The sequence below is a fragment of the Leucopleurus acutus genome (genome assembly GCF_964270905.1).
Source record: "Leucopleurus acutus genome assembly, chromosome: 12".
Lineage (NCBI taxonomy): Eukaryota > Metazoa > Chordata > Mammalia > Artiodactyla > Delphinidae > Leucopleurus > Leucopleurus acutus.
The window spans coordinates 27,620,184-27,647,457 of NC_139154.1; the positions used below are offsets into that span (position 1 = coordinate 27,620,184).

The following is a 27,274-nucleotide window of genomic DNA, read 5'->3' on the forward strand; positions in this document are numbered from 1 at the left end:
AATGTTAGACAAAGAAAAATTTTACTGCACGACCTCAGCACCCTGACACACAGCCTGTGTTCACCTGTATTTTCCCTTCCAACCTCCAAACATGTATACATTTCACTTCGTCATAACGCATGTAAAATTGTGTATCCTAATTTTCTCTGAACAATATATTGTAAGCACTTTTCTGAGTTGTTATTTAGTTGTCATAATCATAATTGTAACGGCTGCACCATATTTCAGAGTTTCTCAACACTAATAAATATAATGTTCATATGGCTGTAAATAAAATAATATTGAACCACGATGGGCCTTTAAAACTTAAATGTGATTACCTGCACGGCCAAAAATAGCTGGCTTTTCCCTGGGCTGCATGTACTTTGAAACTCGTGAAATATTTAAAAATAAAATTAATTTATCTCATTTCTTGCATCCTTGGTTCCAGTCTCCATGGTGTGGGTCATCTTGCTGGGATGAGTATATTACAGCACAGACATTAAGCAGCCCTCCCTGTCATTCTCTTTTCTCCAGCTGTGTTGTCTGCATTCCCACAGTTTAAAGTTTATTTTAAACTTTATCCTTTCCCACGTTCTTTGTTTCTTTTAGATAGTGTGCATGTAATTATAAAAATAAATTCAGATCAAGGGTGCCTTTTGGAGAGATGGGTGCATCTCAAAACAACCAACGTCTGTAAAAGGAGGTATTCCTCCTCTGTTTTGTGCCTGTTGTGTGGGAATAAAGCAATGTGACCATTTTAGAATAATTAGCGGGATAAAAATCCAAAACACTGACTAAAAGTTAGCCTTGCTAGTCTGTTGATCATTTTTGAGTTCCTCAAACTTACACCCGTATGTATTTATGTCTTTTTCTGCCTTAATTTTGTTTTCGACTGCTTTGCAAGAGTGCAAGAATGCAAGCTACAGACTTACTTCAGTTGGGTTGGGCCTTTGCTGACCTGACATGTGCTCGGTGATAGACCTGAGGAGAGGCGATAAGCGAGACACAGACTGCGCATCGGAGCTCGCAGACAGGAAAAGGACTGTTATCCGGCAGGCTTGTGTTTTGGCTGTGGGAAACGCCTGGCTTCAAGGTGTCTGGGGCAGGAAGGAGGGGATCTGAGAAGGCTTCATGCAACCTGGATGACTTTCAGCTTTATTTCATAGTGTGGCATCAGAAAGAGTTGTTTGACCAAACACTGCTTCTAATGCATCCTTGTGCTATTTTTCGAGACCCTGACGAGTGACAAGAGAGCTAGAACCTCCTATTTTGCACAGTACAGTAATAATTCTCACACCACTACGGAAGCACGGGGATATTAGTCTTTTTTATTCTCTGCCTTGAATGGTGTCTGGCACACAGTATTCAATAAACACATGTTGATTGAACGTATAGATGGTCGAATAGGCATTTCACGTAATAGACTAGTACAGATTTCATTAGAAAGTGCTCTTGTTATATATGTAGGTACAAATTTAACATGGGAACTGCAAGGCTTACCCAGCTTCCATTTATTAACCAGCAGTTACTGCAGGTCTGTTAGTAGGCTAAGCTCCGAGGGCGCAGCTACAAAGCCCCATCCTATCAGGGACATACGGAGATGGAAACAGGCATAGAGAATACAGTGTGCATTAGAGGTAGGTTCAGTCCTCAATAAACATGCTCAGAAACTACAGGTAGAACCAGAAGGTATCCACAAGATCCTTGGGTGCAGTGATTCCTGAATTAACAGCCTGTGTGATGCTCAAGGACCTCCCACTTTCACGTTCCTTGAAGATCATGTCTACTGATGATCGGGCCAGAAAGTGGCAAGAGCTAAATAAAGCTACGGATGGTTGACATCTGAGCCTCCAGATGGGTTTATGCATCTTGATCAACGGTGAGTGCCAGTTCAATTTGCAAACTTTATGTGATAATAGTAATAATAACTTCAGTAATGCTTACTGAGCATTTCCTAAATGCCCAGCACTCAATGAAATCACTTAAATGCATTACTTTATTTCATACCATTTTTACAGATGGGAAGCCTGAGGTTCAAAGATGGAAAGTCCTCTACCTAAATCATAGAGCTTGTAGGCAGTCGAGTCCAGGTCTGGTATTTACCACTGTGCTCAGCAGTCTGATTCTAGCATATCACACTGACTTAAAATTTATGTGACTCTATATAAATTACTTCAGACTCAGGACCCAGACAGGATGTGGTAGAAAGACCCGTACCTGCAGATGGTTGAGAGCCGTTGGTGAGACAGCTGGTTTCCCCACAGTCTCAGGGCTGACTGGAGCCTCCATGTGGGCTTGGAACCAGCACAGCCACCAATCTTGGAGCTCTGGGTCCGCCACTTACTAGCGGTGTGATGTTGGGCAGGACACCAAGTTTCTTCACCGCTAATATTTGCACAATGGTACTGTCTTCCTTCAGCTGTGAGGATTAAATGAGAGAATGGTCTGGAAAGTACCTGGTAAACCATGAGGACTGAAATACACATGTAATATTTTTGTTTGACTTAAGTGAAAGTGTGGACAATTCGACATGCTAAAGAAAAAAACATTGCTCACCTCTGTGAATATAAAATACTTACATGAGATTTGAAAATTTTGTCTTATTGTTTTTAACTAAATTCTTTAATCAGTCTTTTCTTCGTATGACACACGTCCTATGGATTTACACTGTAACCAGTAAGGATTTGGGGGTATTTGACGGAGGGATCAGTCTATCAGATACTCAACTGGCCCCACAGAGTTTATCTGAACGTGAACCTTAACCATACGTGAAAACCAGATGACGTCTGGAAACTAGTGGCAGAACAAGCTGGTCAAGGAGCAGTGTGTTCACAGCACGGCTTTGTCCAGACTGAGAAAGGAAAGAGAAATCACTCAGGACTGATTTCTTTTTGTTTCTAACGAATGTCAAAGTCTGGGAAGCTTTCCCAGAAATCTCACTTCCTACATGAGCACAGCAGCCCTAGGACCACCAGGTGACCTGCTAAGCTAAGCGAGAAGGACCCCTTGCTTCAGGCAAAGTCTCCTTCCTTGGTTTCCACTTTCCATCCTTTGCTTATGTAGTCCCACAAGAGCTGTGTCTGAAGACAGACAGCACTGTTTGCTCTGCTATGATAATAAAAACACGGTTATGAAATAATGTAAACGTGCATATAAAAACATACAGAAAAGCCAAATACAATAGCAGCCCAGCCAAGCACAGCAATTTAGCCCTAACCCTTAGGAATGTCAAGTAGAGAGACTCGGGCCTTAAAGGCATAATCAAGCAATGCTTAAAAACGTGCAAAACGTTTAAAAACTCCTCATGCACAAAAGTCAATTGCAATTTTTTAATTTTAACATAATTTTAGACTTACAGAAAATTTGCAAAAATACTGCACAGATTTTCCGCATACATTTCACCCATCTCCTTCTGATGTTAATATCTTATCAGTTATCAAAACGATTAACTGCAGACTTCATTTGGATTTCCTGTTTTTCCATCGATGCCCCTTGTTGTTGCAGGAGTCTGTCTCGTGCTCTCGTTCAGCATCTATTTCTCAGTCTCCCCATCTTTCACACTGAGAAAGTGCTTCTGGGGGGTATGCTCAGGTACTTCGCAGACTGCTTCTCAGTGCTATTATTGATGGTGTTCGCCCTGGCCACTTGGCTGCAGTACTATCTACTGGGCTTCTCCCTTGTAAGGTTACTGTTTATCCCTTTTCATCAAAGATCTCGGGGAGACACTTTGAAGATATGTGCGAATCCCTTGCCCCTAAGTTTGCATCCATGAGTGGATCTGGCCTGCAAGAATGATTACTGTAGTGTTCTAACGGCGATTTTATATTTTCTTGATTCTTTTCACATTATTGATTAGAATCTTCCCTGAGGAAGAGCTGCCCTTCTTCCCCATTTACTTACTTATTCAATTATTTATATCAGTATCGACTCTGGGTGTTTGTCTTCTGGGTTATAATAGATAGTTTTCATTACTTTTTTCTCAGGTTATTCAAGCTCAGGTCACTGGGAGCTCTCCCCAGTGCATGCCTGGCCCTCCCCAGGTCCACAGACCCTTTCTGAGCACTTCCTTACTTTCTGGTCCCACAGATTTCCCAGGCTCATCTTGTATTTTCCCTGCCCCCAACCCAGGAATCAGCCAATTCTTCTATTGATATTTAGATGGTATTTTAATGGTATTTCAAAGCCAGGATCTGGGGGGGGGGGGTGCTGGAGGAGCTCATGACAACCGGGTTGCCATGGCCCCTGGGCTCTCTCAGGGGACAGAGCTGGAAATGCATGGTGTGGACATTCTGTGTGCATTTATCTGCACACATATTAAAGACCATGAGCTCGTGGGGCTGCCTCTGATTCTAATGCCAAACCAAGGGCTCATTCACGCCTTATTCCCTGCTGTACTTGTAACTTCTTTTCCTGAGGATGCGGAACAGGGCTTTCCTGTTTGTTCAATCCTAGCGCTCACAAAGTTATGATTGCTACCCCACACTACTGAACACATTTACTAACTACAGTGTAGGACTAGTGCATAATTTTAAGTTTGTTTTTTTCAGTCAAAATCCTGTTAAAGTTAGGTTAGCACTTTTCCTTCCTTCCCCTTCTAGTGACTCACCTGCAACACAGTTCGTTTCATTCTGTGGTTTTTACTCTCATTTTATGTCACTTTCATGTTCTTTGATGCAGTTTAAAATGATGCTATATTTACATGGTGATCTCCAAAGACTGCTGTTAAATTTGCTGGAAACTGCTCCCTGGAGGTGAATGTCAACATGATGGGATCTTAGATGTTCATCTGTGTTCTTGTACATAGAGAGGCATTTCCAAAAATACTATAACAGAGATTGGATTCCAGACAAGCACAAAACCTGTCCAACTCCAGGTGATTCCAAGTCAGACATGCCCATCTTCTCCTAGTTGCCCCCAGAAACGCCCGACGCTCCCACATGCTTTTACCTGTGTGGTTTACTTCGTCAGCATCCATTCTGACGTTAGTCACTTAATCACACTCTCGCATTCCGAAGGACACTGCAGGATCAAACCAGGGAGAGAGTGTCAGGCTGGCCCACTTTTCTCAGGTCCCAAGAGGAGAAAAACATATTTTGAGAAGACAGATTTCCTTCCTTTCCTTTGCCTAAGATAGATATTGGGTTGGCCAAAAGGTTCATTTGGGTTTTTCAGTAACATTTTGGCCAACCCAATATCTTGCTGAAGATAGACTGTGAATTAAGAGTATGGACATTCTTGAATTGCCATGTTCGCTTTTTAAAACTATTCCTTTGCCACCTTTATCTATTCAACTGGGGTAATGGGCTGTGGGGAGGGGAAGAAGATGCTGACTCTTGTGTTTATTGTAGTTGGATTATATTAGATTTGTCCTTTTACTCTAGTTTGTAGACACATTTATATACTGAACTGTCATTTTACATATTTGTAATCCCTGCCAAATTTGCTTAATCTACGAATGTGATAACCAAGACCTTTATAGTGAAATCCAACACTCTAATGAAAACTTTGAGTAGAAATAGGGTCAGGAAGGGCAATTATTATTCCAATTTTCCATAACATTAACATTAGTCTGTAGTATTGCATTTCTCAGATTGTGTTTATTTTTTTATTTATTTATTTTTTTCGGTACGTGGGCCTCTCACTGCTGTGGCCTCTCCTGTTACGGAGCACAGGCTCACGGACGCGCAGGCTCAGCGACCATGGCTCACGAGCCCAGCCGCTCCGCGGCACGTGGGATCTTCCCGGACCGGGGCGCGAACCCGGGTCCCCTGCATCGGCAGGCGGACTCTCAACCACTGCACCACCAGGGAAGCCCAGATTGTGTTTATTTTATGTCCCCCCCCCCCAATTTAACTTAAGTGAAATTAAATCAATAATGTGTTTCATTGACTGTACATTGCATTGTTTGTTTTGTAGACTGGAGATCAAACATGGAAACTGACTTTCACAGTGATCTATGTCGTTCACTTTTACAAGTTCTCTCTAAACAATTCTACTGCAGTAACAGCATCTTTCTCGTGAAATTCTAGGTTTAAGAGGAAGCAGATATTTGCCACATTTCTTAAAAGCAGGTGCCTGTATCTCCTAAGGTGCTGTTCCTCAAACATCAGTCACTTAGATATAATTTCACAACTTTATTTACCACATCAGAAAACCATCTTCCCTGTTACTGGACACTTTTCAAAAGGAAATCTTGTATTGGCATCTTAAATGGAAAATTGGTATCATTTGACATAAATAAAAACAGGAAATATTTATATGTAAGCCTGAGTTCATAAAAAAGATCACTTTTTATAAATAAAAATAATTAAACATACTTAACATAGCTATTGGGTTTTACAAAATGAAAACTTAGATATTTCCCAAGTGAGAAAAAATGATTTATGAAGAGTTAGTAACAAACATATTTTGAGTAGATGTCATTTACTCTAAGATAAAGGTAAGTTTTTATTTAAGAAAATCAATGCTTTATTTAAGAAAATAAACGTTAAACCATTCTCCAAATACCAACTCATGTGTTGGAAAAATCACAATTATTTTACCACTACTTCTCATTAATTTCTCATTAGTTTACAACGAAAATTAAGAAAGTAACTATTTTTAAAAAATACTTTTGTTTCCAAAGGACTTCTAGAGCAATGGAGTGTTCTTTTGCTGTGTTAAACTATTTCATAATGTCTTGAAAGACAGCATACAAGGTCTATTTTTTTACTTACTACTGCCACCTGGCTTGAGAAAATATTCGTGGAGCTCAAATTTGAAATGTTTTATATGACTTTCTTTAAAATTGAGATTGCAGTATCCTGCTCTTACCGTAACTGACAATTTTTAACCGTCACGTTAAATCTTCAGCATAACTCACATTTGACCCATTAATGAGTGAAAAGCTCCCCAGAAGCAAAGAAGAACCGCCCAGGCTTTTAGCCTTGAGAGTCCTCCCCGCCCTGCAGCTGGAATCAGCCCAGGGTGGAGAACAGGAGGGGGAGGGGCGCCTTCCAACAGAGCCAGGTGCGAGGCTGTTTGTGCGGAAGCCTCATTCCTTTGGGGGCTCACCCAGCAGATGGCAGGAGGAAACTACAGGAATGAGCCCCGTGGAGGACCTGGGCTTAGCAGAATTTTGTTTTGAGGAGGTATTGTGAATACCAAGCCTAGAGGAAACATCCCCGTCTGCGTCTAAGGAGCTGGCCCCATCACCAGTATACATACGGCAACACATTCTGGGGCAGAAGATAATTGTTTCTTCCCTTTTTTGTTTGTTTGTTTGTTTGCGGTACGCGGGCCTCTCACTGTTGTGGCCTCTCCCGTTGCGGAGCACAGGCTCCGGACGCGCAGGCTCAGCGGCCATAGCTCACGGGCCCAGCCGCTCCGCGGCACGTGGGATCCTCCCGGACCGGGGCACGAACCCGTGTCCCCTGCATCGGCAGGCGGACTCTCAACCACTGCGCCACCAGGGAAGCCCTGTTTCTTCCCTTTTTGATATAGCTTATCTAAACTGCGAGTACAAGCGATTACTTGAAAAAGCTGGTTAAGCCAGTGTGTCAGTTAGACATTCTTCTGGTTGCAAAGAAGTGCTAATATTTATTGAGCTTTTCACGTGTTGGGTACTGTTCTGAGTGCTTCATGTGACCGTCAGTGATAAGGCAACCAAGGCACAGAAAGATTAAATAAGTTGTCTGAGGTCCCAGTCATGGAGGCTGGATCCAGAGCCTGCAGTCTTAACTGCTGGGCTCGCTCTCCTGTTACAGAAGGATCTCATCCAGGACAGATTTTTTGCCAGTATCACTAGGGGAACATGGGCTCTGCCCGCTAGATGAGCCCCATCTTCACGGGATGACCGAAATCACCACTGTGTTTGCGGGTGCATTTCCCCCAGCGCCCCAAAGTAGTCATCAATTAGCTCCTAGATGAGTTCAGCGGGAACTCTCAGTTGAACATTCTTCGAATACGTGTGAAATTAAAAAATAGACATTCGTGACCTTTTGCATGTTCCCTATGCTGTGGGAAACAGCATCTTAAAGTGTTCCAAACGTTTTCCCTACCTCGGATCCGACTTATACTTGGCATAGAACTCGAGTGTTGGCCCTCGGGGGTAGTGTGTGTGGAGGAGGCCCCGCCCCCGGGAGGAAGAAGCTGGTGCTTCCAACCCTGCCCTGCTGCTGCTCTCCTTGGAGGTTTCCAGAGTTTTCACATCCATTAGCTCATTTAATCCTCCCAAAAACTTGTTACGTGGCTATGATAAAAATTTACCAAGACTCAGAAATTCTATTATTGATCCAATTTCACATGGAATTGAACATTCTTTCAAAATCCATGCTTTTGTTCATGCGGCCTTCAGGAGCTCTTGCCTATGAGAAAGAAAAAAGGGTACGTCTTCTCCCAGAATATCCTCAGCCTGTAGCTTCTAATTTTCTTGAAAGGTTTAAATTACATGCTATAATTATAGTGATGTTTGAATCTTGAAAACAAGGGCTAATACTGTCATATAAAAATAGAAATTATATTTTCCTCAGCTGTTACACTTTACTTATGAGTGGATTAAGTTATAAGATCAAATGGATTGATTTCATGTTATTTTTAAATTAAGACTTTACTTTTTGAGCAGGTTTTGGGTTTACAGAAGAAAAGGAGCCCCTAGTATGGAGAATTCCCAAGTCCCTGTCACCTCCACCCCCAGTTTTCCTTGTTTTTAACATCTTGCATTAATGTGGTACATTTGTTACAATTTCGTTTTATTTTAATGAATGGGCTGGATTTTCTTTGTAGTTCTGTAAAATTTATTTTAATTTTTAAGCCACGAAATAAATTGTTATATCCATAGTAGAAGGCATTGCTCTGTTCATTTTTATCATTACTTTCAGGGCAAATCTGATTGCAGGGGAGGTTCTAGAATGATGGATTACTTTTGTTAAAGAACTACCTTCTGTTGGTAAGTGCGAGGCTTTTCATTATGCAACATAAGGATCACTTACTCAATTTTCAATTTAGCTAAAAAAAAAAATCTGTACATGACTTTTGCATGGAAAACAGGGTGCACCATAACACAGGTGTTCTGTGAAAACGGCCAGTACTCTCCCGGGAAGGATGAGCTAATACTGAACACGTATGAGGTGCCGAGTGCAGGCCTCTGCTCATGCAGGCCTCCTTGGAGCCCTGCCAAGCCAGTGTCTTCAGGAGTGAATTTCTAAGCTGTTAGAGCAGGTAACTGGCTGAGCACGATGTCTGCCCACAAAACCATGCCAAGCACTGAGGGATCTGACCAAGGCCGATCTTTACATTTCAAGCTTTTGGGAAGAGGGACCATCTCATAAATTCTCTGTGACAGTCAGATTTAAAATGCGCCCCATTCTGAGGCAGGGAGATCTGCCTTTCGGTGTCCAGCACTCTGGGCTCAGCCGTCCTAACTGTCCGACAGCGGGCTGTGCTGTCGACGTTTTCCTGCCTGCTGTCTCTCTCTGGTCTGACTGAGTTGGCTACTCTGTCACATGTGTTTTCAGGAAACCCCGTGGCCTCATTTTACCTTTCCTAGAAGCAGTAAGGTAAAGCCACATTGGGACACATCTTCACAAAGAAGAGGCCTGGTGATGTTGGAAACATTTGGGGGGGTAGTTGTTAAAATTTACTACTGTCTTTTGTAAATGCAGCCCTGACAGCACAGGATGTTGAGTCTCAAAGCCCAGGCCACTCAATGTGACCATAAATTAACGAGGTACTTAAATAGGCAGGAAAATGCGAATACTGAAATTGAAGAGAGAGTGTACAGAAAATACTCTAGATGACAAAAGACAAAACTCAAAAGGTGTTTAGGCCTCTAGCTTTTTTTTTTTTAAGTATTTTTAATTCTAATTGAACCTCTTGATAAAATTTCCAAATTGTAGGTAATATTGAAGAAATGCTCATGAACATCTTGGGTGAGAAAAGAAATTTTTCTTTTTTACAAAAGCTGACTACTAGTGAAGTCTTAAGTGTAAAACAAATATGATATATGAATAATGGTTGGAGGATTTTGTTTGATTTCATTAAATATAGACTGTTTCTGTAGACTCAGAAGAGTGTATTTTAAGTTCCAGTTCTTTTTAACAGTCTGTGACCCTTTGCAAACGGTTTAATTTTCTTGAGTCTTCTCTTTGTTTCCCTAATTGAGAAAGGGAAATTCATTCAGTAACAGAGCATTTTGCTGGGCACTGAAAATACAAAGTTGAATAAGACTTGGTCTTCTCCTCAAGGACCTTTGGTGAAACGGGAGGCATGTAAACAAATGAGATGATGAGATATTTAAAGTAGGCAGATGCGAAGCTAAGATACCCACCAAAACGACGAAGTGCCGAGATGTAACCTTAACAGGAAATATGCGAATATCACGTGAGAGCTTTAAAACACTCCTAAAACAGCATTAGACTTGGACAAACAGAAAGACAGCCATTATCCTCGCTTTGGACAAGTGAACATCATAAGGATGACAATTTTCCTTACGTTATATATATATATATATATATATATATATATATATATATATAATATAATTTAACACAGTCCCACTGAAAAAATAGTAAGTCTTTTTTCTGGAGATGGTTAAGTTGATTCTTAAGTTCACACATGAAAATAAACAAAAAGAACAGCCAGGGAAACCTGCAAAAAAAAAAAAAAAGTGAGAAGAATTGCTTAACTTGCTACATTTAAAAAATATCATAAAGTCTTGTAATCCGATCAGTGTGGAAAAATGAGCAGACAAGTCTTTCCTGTATTTTCAAATTTTTCAACTCACTATGCTTTAGACCTACCTTCAGCTTAATGATTCTCTTTTTGCTATGTCTAAATTACTGTTAAATCCACGTATTGTGTTTTTGATTTATTCTATTTTTCAACTCCAATTTTTTTTCATTTCTCTCCTGTAGTGTCAATTTTCTGCTGAAATTCTCCACCCTTTTAATTCCTTGAATGTATACATCATAATTTATGATAATCCCATTGCAAATGAGTGCATTCACTGTATAATTTTTATAAGTTTAAAGGTTTAAATTTTGTAAGCTTGCAAGTATGCAAGACAATACCACATAGCGCTTAGGGACACATACATATGTAATAAAAGTGTAAAGAAATATATGGAATTAATAAACAGCTAATTCAGGATGATGATTACCTTTGAGTCAGAAAGGGAGGGAGATTGGGAAGAGTGTTTTATTTCTTGCTGGGTGATGATAATGCAGTCTTCATTTCTTTTTCCATGTCTTATGAATTACGTTATAAAAAAGTCAACACATGTTTGTATAAAATGTAAGTCTATAAGAACACAAAGCAGGATAAAAATCTGGAGCATAAGGATCGTTTGGCTGCTGTGTGGAAGCAAGGAATCAAAACTGGAAGCCATGACAATAGTCTAGGGTTAGAGTTAAATTCAGAACACTCTACTGTTGTAATCGTGGTGGTGGTTAAATCACTTATAAATCTAGCGTGAAGGTTAAATAACAAAGCATTAAAATAACTATAATTACAAGAACTTGTTGATGTACACACAGGTAAAAGAGATAAATTGTAACATTAAAAACATAAAATGGAGGGGGGGAGAGTAAAAATGCAGAGCTTTAATATGTGTGCTAAGTTGTTATCAACCTAAAACAGACTGTTATAAATATAAGATGTTTTATGTAATCCCTCATGGTAACCACAAAGCAAAAATCTACAGTAGATACACAAAAGATGAAGAGAAAGGAATCTAAGCAGACCACTACAGAAAAGTATCAAATCACAAAGAATGAGTGCAAGAGGGGAATATAGGAACAAAGGAAGCACAAAACCACTAGAAAACAATGAACAAAGTGGCAATAGTAAGTCCATACCTACCAATTATTACTTTAAGTGTAAATAGACTAAATTCTCTAATCAAAAGACATAGACTGGCTGAATGGATTAAAAAGAAAAGACTCAACTATATGCTGCCTACAAGAGACTCACTTCAGCTTTAAGGACACATGCAGACTGAAAGTGAAGGGATGGAAAAAGATATTCCACATAAATGGAAACCAAAAGAAAGCAGAGGTAGCTATACTTATATCAGAAAAAATAGACTTTAAGCCAAATACTGTCATAAGAACAAAGAATGTCATTATTTAGATAAAGTGGTCAATTCAACAAGAGGCAATGACATTTGTAATTATTTATGTGCCCAACATAGGAGCACCTAAATATATAAAGCAAGTATTAATAGACCTAAAAGCAGAAATAGACAGCAATACAATAATAGTGGGGTACTTTGATACCCCACTTTCACCAATAGATAGATCATCCAGACAGAAAATCAATAAAGAAACATTGTCTTTAAATAACATGTTAGACCAATAGCAGAAGAATACACATTCTTCTCAAGTGCACATGGAACATTCTCCAGGATAGAGCCTATGTTAGGTGCAAAACAGGTCTTTATAAATTTAATGTTGAAATCACATCAAGCATCTTTTCTGACCACAGTGATATGAAACTAGAAATCTACTATAAGAAGAAAACTGGAAAATTCACAAATATGTGGATACTAAACAACATGCTCATATATGGCCAGCCCACAGATAACATCATACTCAACGGTGAAAATGTGAAAAATTTCCCTCCAAGATCAGGATGTCCACTGTCACCACTTCTATTCAGCATAGTACTGGAAGCCCTAGCCAGAGCAATTAGGCAAGAAAAATAAATGAAAAGCATACAAATTGGAAAGGAAGAAGTAAGGTTATCTCTGTTTGCAGATGGCATGTAATTACATGTAGAAAACCCTAAGTGTCCATCAACGGATGAATGGACAAAGAAAATGTGGCGTATATAAATAAAAGCAGAAAATCCTGGAATTTGCGACAATATGGATGGAACTTGAGGGTATTATGCTAAGTGAAATAAGTCAGTCAGAGAAAGACAAATACTGTACGATCTCATATGGGAAGCTAAAAAAGCCAGACTCCTAGAAACAGAGAGTTGATTGGTGGTTACCAGGGGTCAGGAGGTGGGGGAAATTAAGAGATGTTGGTCAAAAAATACAAACTTCCAGTTTCTAAGACGAATATGTTCTGGGGATCTAGTGTACAGCACGGTGACTATGGTTGATGATATTGCATCGTACAACTGAAATTTGCTTAGAGAGTAGAACTTAAGTGTTCTCACACCCACAAAAAAGTAAATATGTGAGATGATGGATGTGTTAATTAAATAAGTGGGGATCCTTTCGCAATGCATTTCAAAGCATCATGTTGTACCCTTTAAATATTGTACAACTTTATTTATCAATTATATATTAATAAAGCTGAAAAAAAGAGGTCAGTAGCATAGTCATGGAGGTGGGTTTTAACATCCAGACCAACCACAGACCTCTGGTTACTTTACAAAAAGAAAATAAGAAAAACAAAATCAAGACATTAACTTCACATTTTAAAAACATTTATTTAGGGACAATGGAACCATATCAACATAACTTTATTCTACTGCTACCAATGAACAAGCGTAACCTCATAAAGAAGGAAAGTTAACAGATGTCATCTTTTTTTAATGCATAGGGGTTGAATTTCTTTGTCATAGCGTGTTTCTTACATATAATTTTTGAAGGTATAGAGATAATTTTTAAGGATTAATATTCTAGTTAATACCTACAACTCTAAGTATTACTTAATACACTATTTAAGCTGATTTATTCTTTTCTAGTCACTTTGCAAATATATAAATTGGTATTCATGCCCCTAGCCTTAAGATTCTCCAGATAAAATAGTCATCATATACCTAGCCAAATCAGATGTTTAGTGATGTTTGAAAATGAACACAAAAGAAATGTGACCATATAAATTAGAGGATATTAAACTATTAAATAGTATATGTGATAAAAATCAGTGGAAAGTAGTTAAAGCTATGTAACTATATATATATATCTATATCTACATATATAAACAAAATCTTTTACATACTGGATAAAAGTTTACAGAATAAACAGAAGTGTTTTAAAACTTATACTAAACATTGTTTAGCTGAATAGTAAATCCTGCCAGTGTAGTAATAATTTTTTTGTAATTCTCAAAGAAGAAAATAATATAAACTTTAATTCATGGTAACATAGTTGGCTGGAAAAATGCCAGTTTGACCTCGAAGGTTTCCTTCCCACCAATCAAAATGTGAATCTGTTTTTGATATAACTGTGATTCTGTCTCCAGCTTGAAAATTCAAATCTCCTGGCTGTTGTCCTTCAAAAGAATATAGTGCTGTCACTTCAAGAGGTTGGTTCAAATTGCCTAAAACAAGAAAAAAGCATTTATTCACATTTTTATGAGAAAAACTGGAAGTATGTGTAGGTAAGATACAAATTAACAACTCAGGGCTTGGTATTCTGATGTCGGAGGCCAGCAGAACTCACAGCACATGGTCTGTGTGATTTTCATCACTTTATTAAACTTACGCTTTTCTTCTTTGTAAAGAGTAAATATTTGGTAATAACATTTCCTAAATCCACACAAGTCAAACTGCATACTGCTATGTACTTAAATATGTGTTTGGCAAATATTTGTGGTTATAATTGTTTAAATTTTGACTAAACTATAAGATAACATTATTGTTTTTCCAATTTTAATAGAATAGTCATGGTAGCTTCAATGAATTATAGCTATTAGATAAAAGATGATATTTATGCACTTGATTGTATCATAAAAGATTCAATTTAAAAACCATGCTCTGTGGTCATTGATAATGAGGATTCCAGCTTGGATGCATTTGCTGATTCATCAGTAGACACTTCTTTTCCCCAGGCTTTTACGGCTATTTTCATTTCTGTACTTGAGCCTTTCTCTCAAAAGAGAGAGGAAATTCAAATTAGCACATCAAGAAGCATGTCTACGTATATTTAACCGAACTTCAACCCATATTGGGAAAAAAATACCTTGAGAATTGAGTGGGTAACATGAGTAAAAGACATTAAATATTACAAACTGTAGAGCATCATAATAAATATAAAGAAACAGATACTTTCTGGGTACTCAGCTACATGGAATTTGGCATTTCCATGTTTCGTATAATTTTGTGCAATTAGATGCTTGTTAAATGCATCTCAGTACAGTTGTACTGAAAATATAAATAACCAAATTCTAACTCCAGTTACTTATTTGAGCCTATAATACTATAATAAGAAAAAATAAAGTGACCTTGGACTATTAGTAAGAAATGAAAATAGTCAACACTCTAGTTAAACTACATTTACTGAAGCACTGAATGTGTATCTCACACAAGATGGGGCCAGAGTTCTTTCAATAAAGCATGTACCATGTAGTTGAGTTCTCCTAAAGAAATAACTTTAATAATAACTAATATAATTATATTAGCGGTATTACTGGTACAGTTTTTTTCTATAAAATAGAAAAGTTCTGTATATTTTTATATTTTATACTGTATTTACTTTTAACCTGTTAATTTTAAGAAATAAGATTAAAAGTGTGTCATTAAAAGAATAAAATTTTGATATAGTCTGGATAAAATCAAAACCAGTTAAATGACTACTAACATGTATGAATGAACAGTCATTACTATGTACTTTGGAAAGTAGCTATAATACTACATTGAGATGGGACGTGCAGAAATGCCATGCCTCACTGTGATTAGATCAGAAGAATGTAAGTTAATGTTAAAGAAAAAAATCATTCTGAACACTATTTTCCTATATCAATAATTACATTTATGACCTCCACATATAAAGCTCAATCTCAATTAACTGAACTTAATTAATGAAAACCCTTGAGTAACTCTTCCTCCCCCCTTGTCTCCCAGACATTTCAGATAATAGAAAGAAGCACGTAAAGAGAGTGCTTGTGAATATCAGGGAATGTTCTGGAAGCCACAGCCATCTTAGCTGCCATACATGTACACATTTGTAGCACTGATTACAAAATCAGAGATGCATAGGAATGGTGATCAACATGATAACAGGTGTCATTCAGTGTGGCTATGATAAGAGCAGCTCCTGTAGCCCGAGCCGGGCACTGGGATGAGCACCCTCGTCCCGCACGTCCTAGGAGGCAGCTCCCGCATCGCCACTTCACAGAATATGAACCTGAGACTTGCAGATGTGAAGTGATTTGCCCAAGATCTGAATCTCGGAAGTCTGTCTCCAGGCAATCTTAATCACTACTGAGATTATACCCCAGGTCCTCAGCAACCATGAGTCTTAAATTGCATTCAACAGACTGAACTTAGGTTCATCAGTGCATTTTACTTTTGTTAGGCAGACTTTCAAGGAGAACTAGTATATTTTCCTGCATCACTGAGTTATCCAGACTGTACAAATAATGAGAACATCCGATGCTGAGGACCCCTAGTAATCACTGATAACTGAATTTGTTTTTAGCAGTTTTTTTTTTTTGTTGTTGTTGTTGTTGTTTTTTTTTTGCGGTACGTGGGCCTCTCACTGTTGTGGAGCACAGGCTCTGGACGTGCAGGCTCAGCGGCCATGGCTCACGGGCCCAGCCGCTCCGCAGCATGTGGGATCTTCCCGGACCGGGGCACGAAACCATGTCCCCTGCATCAGCAGGCGGACTCTCAACCACTGCGCCACCAGGGAAGCCCTGTTTTTAGCAGTTTTAGAAATATATTTTATGATGAATAAGTTAGAGGAAGAAAGATATTATGACCTAAAGAAAAGACAGAGGGGATCACAGACTTGGTTCAATCCCTGCCCCCCGACCAGGGGTTGCCATTGCCTCTGAATTGCGGTTTCCAAATAAGATAATGGGAAAGATGGGTATAAGGGCAAAGCAGATGGCTCTGAGTTGCAGCAGAGGCGGTGCTGCTGGGTTTGAGGAGGCCAACAGTCAACGTTCCTCTTCCCACCTGAGTTTCGAACAGAGGTGAGGCAGAGAGGGAGGTGTCGTGGCTGGTAGAGCTAGTGAAGAGTGTGGCTAAGACAGGCAGACAGAGGGGTGCCAGATTCCTCAGCCAACTCACCAGTCAGGCAAATCCCTCTACCTCCTGGCAGGAGTGTAGAAGAGTCGGGAGTTGAGGGGTCGTTGGCAAAGTTCATTCACATGAAAACGAAGGAGGGAGCCCGGGCCGAGTAAGGGCAGGTGCTCCCAGGAGGGACCAGTTCACAGGCCAGCGCCATGCCCTGCTGCTAGCTTGTTCTTCAATAAGCTCAAAATGACTTAAAGTTCCTCTTTACTGTAAATATTTGTGATAATTTCCATAAGGAGAAGTTTAATGCCCACAAAATACTTCACTAGGAAAGGTGAGCCAAGGAGATATGTTCTTCCAGGAAGGGAGACCACCCTGGAAAGCATGGACGCAAAGCCCACTGGGTCACTACAGCAGCCAGCGTTCACAGACGCCTTCCTTCTGAGCAGTATATGCCTTCAAGTTTTATATTCCTGCACTCAAAAGAATCTGGAGGATCTCTGAAGCAATTGACCATTTTCAGCAAAATATTCAAGTTTAATTCAAATAGAGGTTATTTTTCTCTCCCAAATCAGGGCTGCGCTTGACAGGAACCAGATCACAGTCAGCTTTGGCGACTGGCAGCTGCTCTGAGGCTCATAATTAGCACGTCTGCGTCCGCGGGCCGCTGCTGCTTTACTTGGCAGCGGAGCCTGCGCGACGCAACCCACATGCGGCCAACACATCTGGCCCAAGACATGACTCAGAAGAGTCTCAGCCTTTGGAAGTTCCCCTTCAAGAAGCAACCAGAAATAAGGGAACACAGCGATGTTTTGCTTCACATTTACTGCAGTGATGAGCCGGGTGGCTGACCTGATCCTAGCGCCATGTCCCTCCAGGCTACGTGTGGCGTCTATAACTTTGGTGACCATGTCCTCTGTAGGAGTGTAAGGGTCAATGGCGAGTGAGCCGGATGACGCTACCAGGCGAGGCCACCAGACCAGCGGTTCTCAAAAGGCAAAGTCTGGGCCTTTTATGGTTGTCACACCCCCTGGGGAGGGGGCATCGAGTGGGCTTAGTGCATGGGTACTGCTGAAATCCGCACAGCACAGGACAGCCCCACAAGAGAGAGCCGCCCACTGTGCCCAAAGTGTCCCTGACAGTCGTGGGGTGGATGAGAAGAGGATGATGGAGGCTGACCGAGGAGGTACAGACCTTCAGTTACAAAACACCCCAGTAAACAGGGCTGTGGACGCTCAAGGCTTGTTTCACCGAGAGGCCAGATGACAAGGTGGTTTGGAGCTTCCAAAGGGTGCAAAGCAAAAGTACGTACAATCTGGAGAATTATCGTTATGCCCGTGCAAAATTGCAGCTCGTCTGTGGGCATGGGACAGGCTGTGGGGAGCCAGATGTCCCGCTCAAATGGGTTTTCAGCTCGAGCCTGAGGACTGTGGGTTGTGACTTTTCCCTGCAAGGCTGATAGACCAGGTGTAAGGAAGTCCTTGGTAAGAATCTAACCGTTTCACACGGTAACGTAAAGTAAGATTTAGTTTTTAAATAGACTTTAAATCTTTCCTTACATTTTCTTCTTCAAAACTCTTATATTTTGAGAAAGAACTAAACTAAATATTTATATTAACTTATTACGTACTGTTTATACCACTTAACTCGTCCTACCCTCAAATATAAAAGCAAAACCCAACCACCCACCCAACCATGGGAAGTAACCTTGTGTTTGGATCACACAGCCAGTGAATGAGAGTATTGGCTGTAAGTCGGCGCCTCTGTCTCCAGAGCCCAGTTAGGGTTTTGTTTCTTCTTATTAGACATTTTCCCTTATTGCTTTTTAAGAGATATTTCTAATATTTATTAGGCATCTATACTACAGGTACAGACTTCAGAGAAATCTGAGAAAAGGAACCCTACTTCCCAGAGTCACTTTGCCAAGGCCTTCTTGGGGGTGATCCACATTGGGGGGCGGGGGTGGACCACAGCCTCGGCTCAATTGTAGCTAATGTCCCTTATCCCTCAGGTCCCGATGGGCCCCCTTCACCAAGCAAGTCCAGCCTGTCTGTTGACCTTATCAAGTGTAATCATTCTAACTGTGTAGAGCATGTTTGTTTTCGTTTTTTTTCGGTACCCGGGCCTCTCACTGCTGTGGCCTCTCCCGTTGCGGAGCACAGGCTCCGGACGCGCAGGCTCAGCGGCCATGGCTCACGGGCCCAGCCGCTCCGCAGCATGTGGGACCTTCCCGGACCGGGGCACGAACCCGTGTCCCCTGCATCGGCAGGCGGACTCTCAACCACTGCGCCACCAGGGAAGCCCCAGAGCATGTTTTAAATGAAGTGCTTCTCAAGATAACGTGGATATCCCATAAATCGAAGAAGCGGCGCTAAACAACTTCCCAGATATTTTCACAAGCTGCCAGATTATAATCACAAACTAGGAAGTTCGTGATTATAAGATGGTTGTGAATCATTTGTAAAACAGAGATATTTTCATTTACCAACTCTCTCCCGGTGGCTGGAAAGTTCAGGATAGAGATTATATTCATTTCTGTTACCTGAAAAAAAGTAAATAGATAAATAAAAGAGGGGGAACATTTAGAAAACTTATTAGTATATAAAATACCCAAGAATGTCAAAGCTTGTTCTCGTTAAGCAAATATTTTAAATCACTCTGATAGAAATATCATTATTTTATCATCTTTAAATCAAGAGGAGTACCTGAATATTCCTCAGGTATTCCTATTTTCTACCTGAAAATAGACCAAACGTAAGGCAGATGGTAAATGTCTGATAGCCGTATGACCAGACGCACATAAACTACAACTCATGGCCTTGCAATTACACATTCATGAAAAATACAGACACCTCTTTTTCCAGAAAATACCTGAATGAGCAAAGTTTGTAATCCCCAAGCCAGTGATTTCCAGACATTCTTGCTTGCTTCACATCTAAAGTAATTTTTAAACAGCAAGTATTCACTTGTATGTTTTTAAATTGATACCTAAAATTGTTAACTGTAAGCTTAAGGGTATACTTTTTAGCATATTTCAATATCAATTACTTAAACATTCATATCACTCCCTTTGTGGATAAAAGGATCTAAATATGATAGTGATCTGAACCTATCAGCATTCATTAAAGAAAATCAACAAGATGTTTTTCATTTTTAACCTTCAAATCATATTTTCATTTAATTTGTCCCAAAGATTTTCTAGCAATGTATTAATATTGTACTTTATGTAAGTGTCTACAACACAAATTTGTACATAAATTTACTTTTAAAATTGTATTTTATGTAACACGATCATCTATTAAATAATTTCTTATAGATTGAGTTATCATAATCATTATTAGCACACATTGATCAAAACTTTAAATATAGTATGAATTTGTTAATTTACTAAACAGGAAAGTAAAAGGTTATTTGAAATGCATCTCAATAAGTGGACAAGACTTTTAAAAATTAGTTCATATACACAGGATGAGTATTATTTCTGGAATGACATAGTTTCAACATAAAATTGTATTTCAGTGTTCTTTTTTAAAGATATAGGTGTTAGGCGCTAAGGAAGCTGGTTGTTATAAAAACTAGAGAGGGCAAGAAAGAGATATTTTATAGGAATGTAACAGAATTTTTTTATGTCCCTTCTAAGATAGAGGTAAAAAAAAAAAACTGCATAGTTATCTATCATCAAAACAATAGCAATAATAAAAGATTACTTATGAAATAATAAACTATTACTATTACAATTTTTTATTTTGGTGATAAGTAGCTATGTGATTTTTAAAATAATTAATATATAATGATAATATTAATTACTATTCTTATTATAAATTCAGATAACAGTGCCATTAGGTCTCTCTTCAGCTTTGTTGAAAGCAAAAAAAAAAATGTAAATCACCTAATCTACAAAGTATTTACTGCTCATCAGACTTAACTAACTATACCAACATTAACATCCATATTTCACACTGGATCATTGTTCTTTCATTTTGGGGACAATGTACTGTAGTATGATTAAGATGGTTTGGGGTTTGCTTTTCTTATTCAAGTGTGAAAAAAGAGTACTGTGAAAGGATAGAAGAGAGAGAGGGTAGCCTGAACATCATGTTCTCACTTGGACTGGCTTTAAGAAAGAACACGTGTGGAAACTGGTCATCTGTAAACTGTATCTCTTAAATTACCTATGCCCAGGTGCCCTTTCGCAGTCTCTGTGTTCCCCCTAAGGACAGAGGTACACCACTTTGAAGGCCAGTGGCCTCAGAAGTTTATGAACAGAAAAATATAGAAATAAGCATTGGCAAGGTGGGGAAGAGGGTACAAATACCAGAGAATCTATTTTTAACAACTGACTATAAACAAGAGATTTGGGGTTGGTGATCATATATAAGACAAAATATATGCAAATTAAGACTTTCTCAACTATTAAAATAAGCACTCTGAAATATAAATGGGAAAGTACATTCCATTCAACACAGCAAACCAAAATCACAAAGTATTTAGGAATAAATTTAACAAGAAAGGCACAGAAACTATGAAATCTTAGGAAAGACATAAAATAATATCTCAACAAATGGAAAGCATAAAATAGGAAGATTATCATAAAAATGCCAAGTTATTAGCTTATATATGTAATGTCATTGTAATTAATATAAAAAATCACAGAATTCATGTAAGTACATAATATTACTTCAACTAGAATTGCATATTGGGGGTCGAGGGGAGTATTGGTAAAATGATCTTAAAGTATATGAAGAGTTAAGTATCCACTAACTGCAAGAAGAAAACACTGCAAGAAAATTTAGGATACCATGAATGCAGTCTTGTATAGGAGGGAAGTCCTTAACCCTGACTAAAAAATACAAACCTATGAAAATAGGTGACAGATATATTTTTACATAAAAATTAAAACTTTCATATAGTAAAATACATGAGAAATAAGATCAACAGACAAATGATACATGTAGAAAAATAAACTGTCACCCAAATGACAAAGCCCTTAATATACAAAGCACTCCTACAGGCTGAAAATGCAACAAATATTCCAATAGCAAAAAATTAACCAATGAAATAAAGAGACTTTTCAGACAAGATTAAATTCCAAACACCAGCAATAGTATGAAAAAATATTTAAATCACTAATAGGGACAAAAACTATCCAATTAACAAGGAGATATAACCAACCCTCAGACTCGTAAACACTTCAAGACACTCCAACATTAACAGTGATGAGGAATGAATATGGTGAGGAATGTTACGGTGGGGCGTGTACCTAGCAGGGAGTGTAGGTATATGATGGGGGTGCACATGGTGGGGAGTGCCTATGGTGGGGAATGGCTAATGAGACTCTGCAGTAGTAAAAACTTTTAAAAAGCAATCTACTAAATCTGTTAAAAATTTAAAAATATATCCTTTGACCTGTCATGTCCGTTCCTGGTATTTATCTTTTAAAAAGTGCCAATGTTGTAGACAACTTAACTTTAAAAGATATTAATTGTGGCATTGCTCAGCACGGGAAAAAAACTGAAAGTTAATATCTATCAGTAAGAGAGTGGCTGAATAAAATATGTACATCTACACGATGGAATGTTAAATAGCCTTTAAAAAGAATTAATTAGAGTTGTATCAGTTGATTCAGGGATTTCCATGAGGTGTTGTTGAGCAAAAGGAACAAATAACCCACAAACAAACAAGCTAGAGTAAAGCATAAATAATAAGACAGCATTTTTGTGAGACAACAGCAAAATATTCTGCCTATGCGTATCTACGTGTTTGCACACGTGCCCACGTGTAGGAATATAGAAACATGGAGAAAAATATCACTCCCGTTGTTCACATGGGTGTGCTGGGATGAGTATGGAAGAGGGTGCCGTGCAAGTTAAGACCGAGGAGAAACGGGAAAAAGGGAATGAGTCCTAAAAGAAAAAGAAAAAAAACGCTTTCAACAACCATATTTATGAACCACGTATGTACTTATATAAAATTATATATGTGAGGATATATAAAAAATTAAGATTTCATTTTTTAATAAAGAACTTAAGAATAGGTCAGGTTTAAAATAAAAGGTTGAAAATAGATACCAGTTTAAAATTTTCCTCTTATTGAATAAAAAATGGGTGTTTGCAACTGGGGATGATACGCTGCATGAGAAAAAGTGATGAGCATGTGAAAAAAACAGGAATCGAGCAACAAATAATGCAGCTAAAAAGTCAAGGAAGAAGGAGAGTATTCACAAGGACATATGGTGAATAGAGCTGAGTTTGCAGAAACGTGCACAGGCAAGAAGGTGAGCTGGCAAGGACACTGAAAAATAGGTAGAGCAGCCCCTGCTGACACAGATCGACAGATCAGAAGACACGAGATCACTGTGGGAGACAGACAAGCCAAGGCTGGCTGGAGTAGGGGATCCAGTGACCAAAGATGATGGTGAGATTTTAAAGTACATGCTCAGGAAGAATATGCATGAGAAACAAATCTTCCAAGATTTTTGCATTGTCAGGTGAGAGGAGCTTCTCGAGATAAGGTAAGCAGCTTTTTAAGCTACACTGACAAGGAATTGATATTGAGGACGAACAGGATTTTTATGTCAGCATGATACAGATACCTATTCTCTCAGCAAGGAAATTTTAGAAACACTATGTATTTTAAAGTATACACATGGGTCAAATTTTAGGTAATCACTCAGATCTAAAACATCAATAAAAATAGATTCAACGCTCTCACATCTTGCTACTGAAAATAGGAGTGTAAACAAATGAATCACCACAACATGAATGAAAAATAGACTATCCCGTTTGATAGAAGAAGGCAGCATCCCAGCAGAACGGGACACAGAGTAAGTTGCTAGGGCGGGGGCGGGGGTGGGTCATACAGAAGAACAGGTCTGTTCCTGAGGATCTTCCTGGAAGGGGTGAATTTAAGCTAAAGGCACAGCCAGGAATCAATATAAGGGCTATGAGTCATGTTTCACGCCCAATTCTCAACTGTACTTCCTTCCAGCATGAAAACTGGGCAAATGGATACAGAGCACGGAGGGGGAGGGGCAGAACGGGCTCCGTGCCCTCGGCAGCACTTTGACACTTCCAGTCCCCTCCTCCCAGAACTTATCATACGCTGTTGACCCTTGAATAACATGGGTTTGGACTGTGTGGGTCCTCTTATACATGGTTTTTTTCCGATAAATACATTGGAAAATTTGTCTGAGATATGCCACAATTTGAAAAAACTCACAGATGAAATGCACAACCTAGAAATATCAAAAGAATTAAGAAAAAGTTAGGTGTGTCATGAATGCATGGAATTTATGTAGATACTAGTCTATTTTATCATTTGCTATGATAAAATATACCCAAATCTTTTACTAAAAGTTAAAATTATCAAAACTTATGGACACACACACTTATAGACCATACATGGCACTATTTGCAGTGGAGAGAAATGTGAACAAATGTAAGGCTGCAGTATTAAATCATAAGTGCATAAATGAACATACTTATGTGCATACATAAATGTACATACTGCACTACGGTAATAGTGCACCACCTCCTGTTGCTATAGCGCTACGGTGAGCTGAGTGTTGCAAGTAATCATCTCCACATGAGGAGCAATCTCTCCAGTAAACCGTGTATCACTGTAATAAGTTCTCTTTCATGGTTCTGGTGTATTTTCCATTGTATTTAGTATGATACCGTAAACCTTGAATAACACCATGGGACCCATACAAAGTGCCACTAGTGGTCCTGGAAGTGCTTCCAAGAAGCAGAGAAAAGTCATTACAAGCAAAAGTTGAACTGCTTGATGTATACTGTAAATCGAGGTCTGCAGCTGCAGCTCCCCACTATTCCAACATAAATAAATTCAGTGTAAGAACCGCTGTAAAAAATGAAAAGGAGGGACTTCCCTGGCGGTCCAGTGGTTAAGACTTCACCTTCCAATGCAGGGGTTGCGGGTTGGATCCCTGGTTGGGGAGCTAAGATCCCACATGCCTCGTGGCCAAAAAACCAAAACATAAAGCAGAAACAATATTGTAACAAATTCAATAAAGACTTTAAAAATGGTCCACATCAAAAAACAATTTTTTTTAAAGAAAAGGAAATTCATGAAGCTGCGGCTGCAGCTACACCGACAGGCACAGAAACCTTTTGCGTCTTTGGTGAAGTATCTTTTCATCTTGTATTAAAAATGCAGTTTTTATGTGGTGCAGGATTGCTATCGACTCTAATATGATTTGAGAACAAGCAAAGTCATTATATGAGAGCTTAAAGCGAAAAGAAGGTGAAGGACCTAAAGCTGGAGAATCAAATACCAGCAAAGGCTGGCGCGACAATTTTAGTAAATTACCTGCTTAAATACTGTCAAGATAACAGGAGAAGCACCTTCTGCTGACCAAGAGGCAGCAGACAAGTTCCCAGATGCCATTAAGAAAATCATTGAGGAGATAGGATATCTGCCTGAACAGGTTTTTAATGCAGATGAAACGACCCTATTCTGGGAAAGAAAAATGCAACCAAGGACATTTATTAGGAAGGAAGAAAAGCGAGCATCAGGATTTAAGGCAGGAAGGGATAGACCAACTCTGCTCCTTTGTGCACAGGCAGTGGAGTTTATGATCAGGACTGCCCTCATCTACAGAACTGCCAAACCCCAAACCTGGAAGGGAAAAGATAAACGTAAGCTGCCCATCTTTTGGTTGTACAGAAAGAAGGCCTGGATCGTGAGAATCCTTTTGCTGGATTGGTCCCTGAAATCAGGAAGTGCCTTGCCAGTAAGGGACTGCCTTTTAAATTCTTTTGATATTGGACAATGCCCCTGGCCCCCCAGAGCCCCGTGAGTTCAACTCCATGAGTAGACCACCAAGTTGTGTGCTTGGCCTCAAACACAACGTCTGTATTTCCAGCCTCTAGATCAGGGGATCATCAAGACCTTTAAAGGCTCTCATCACACGTGGTACTCTACAGAAAGAACTGTTGATGCTATGGAAGAAAACGCCTATAGAGAGAACATTATGAAAGTCTGGAAGGATTACGCCACTGAAGATGCTATTGCTTATAGGAAAAGTCATGAAAGCCATCAAGCCTGAAACAATAAACTTCTGCTGGAGAAAACTGTTCCAGATGTCGTGCATGACTTCAGAGGATTTACAACAGAGCCAATCAAGGAAATCATGAAATAGATCGTAGATATGGCCAAGGAGATGGGGGCGGAGGGTTGCTGTGAAGGGTTTCAAGATACGGATCTTGGAGAATTTCAAAAGCTAATAGACGCCACACTGGAGGAATTAACAAAAGATGACTAGATGGAGATGAGAGCTTCTGAACCAGTGCCAGACGATGAGGAAGAAGACATAGCAGTGCCAGAAACAAACTGACATCAGACAATCCGGAAGAGGGTTCTGATTATTCAAGACTGCTTTTAACTTGTAGGATATGGACACTGAAAGCAAAGCAAACAGTGGAAGGAGGACTGGAATCCTATAGACCCACTTTTAGAGAAATTAAAAAGCACCACAGTCAGAAATTACGATGTATTTCCATGGAGTTACACTGAGTGTGCCTGCCTCCCCTGCTTCCCCCTCCCAGCCCCTCCCCCACCTCTGCCACCCCTGAGACGAGCCCTCCCCCACTCCAGCCTGCTCAACAGGTGCAGGAGGAGGATGAAGACCTTTATGAGGATCCACCTCCACTTAATGAACAGTAAATAACCAGCATGCTGTTCGGTTAATAAACTTTTCTGTGGTGTACGTGTGAATGTCCGCATGTGAAAATCTAATAATTGTATGGGACGTCTTTGTGTTATCACCACCATCGCCTAAGTGTTCATCGTGTGGAACATCCTGGGCAAGACTTGTATAGAAGTGGATAGCCTATTCTCACATAGGCATAAGGTGAGTCATATTTAATACAAAATTGAAAATGTGTTAGTTTTCTTACTGTTTTATAACTTGGCTTTCAAAGAATTACATTGCTGTACCGTATGCCCCTCTCTCTCTCTCTCATAATTGGAGAAACTATCAGTCTTCATCGCATGTAAGTGGTTTTTAAAAAATGTAACAATGTTTCTAATACTGTATTATCAGTATGGCTGTAATACTGTGTGCTATCCAAATTTCATAACTTCTCACTCATTAGCGTACAGGCTAGGCTACCGTGAAGCAGTCATATTGCTGCTTCTTTTTCATCAATGCATGAATCATTATACCTGTAAATATGAATTTCTTTTTCTATTATCTTTTCACTTTTTATGTCTAGTGTTAGTAATACATATAACATTTACAGTTTTTTGTATCATATGAGACAATATTGATGTACGTACTGACAGACAATTCATCCTGTAAACAGACAATGTAAACTTATGGTATAAATAAATACAGTAAAGTACAATCAATGTATTTTCTTTTCCTTATGATTTT

General features: G+C 39.3%; 1 protein-coding gene across 1 annotated transcript in view; it reads right to left on the minus strand.

Annotated features, from left to right (window-relative positions):
- Window positions 1-13,235: 13,235 nt before the first annotated feature.
- The window catches only part of SH3YL1 (SH3 and SYLF domain containing 1), a 46,057-nt gene continuing 32,018 nt past the window's right edge, over window positions 13,236-27,274 (minus strand). Inside the window, exons 9-10 of the mRNA XM_082851481.1 lie at window positions 19,364-19,420; window positions 13,236-14,237 (exon numbers count right to left, since the gene is read on the minus strand). Of these exons, the coding sequence (XP_082707607.1) occupies window positions 14,047-14,237; window positions 19,364-19,420 (248 nt within the window). The 3' untranslated portion in view covers window positions 13,236-14,046. The remainder of the gene's footprint in view (window positions 14,238-19,363; window positions 19,421-27,274) is intronic.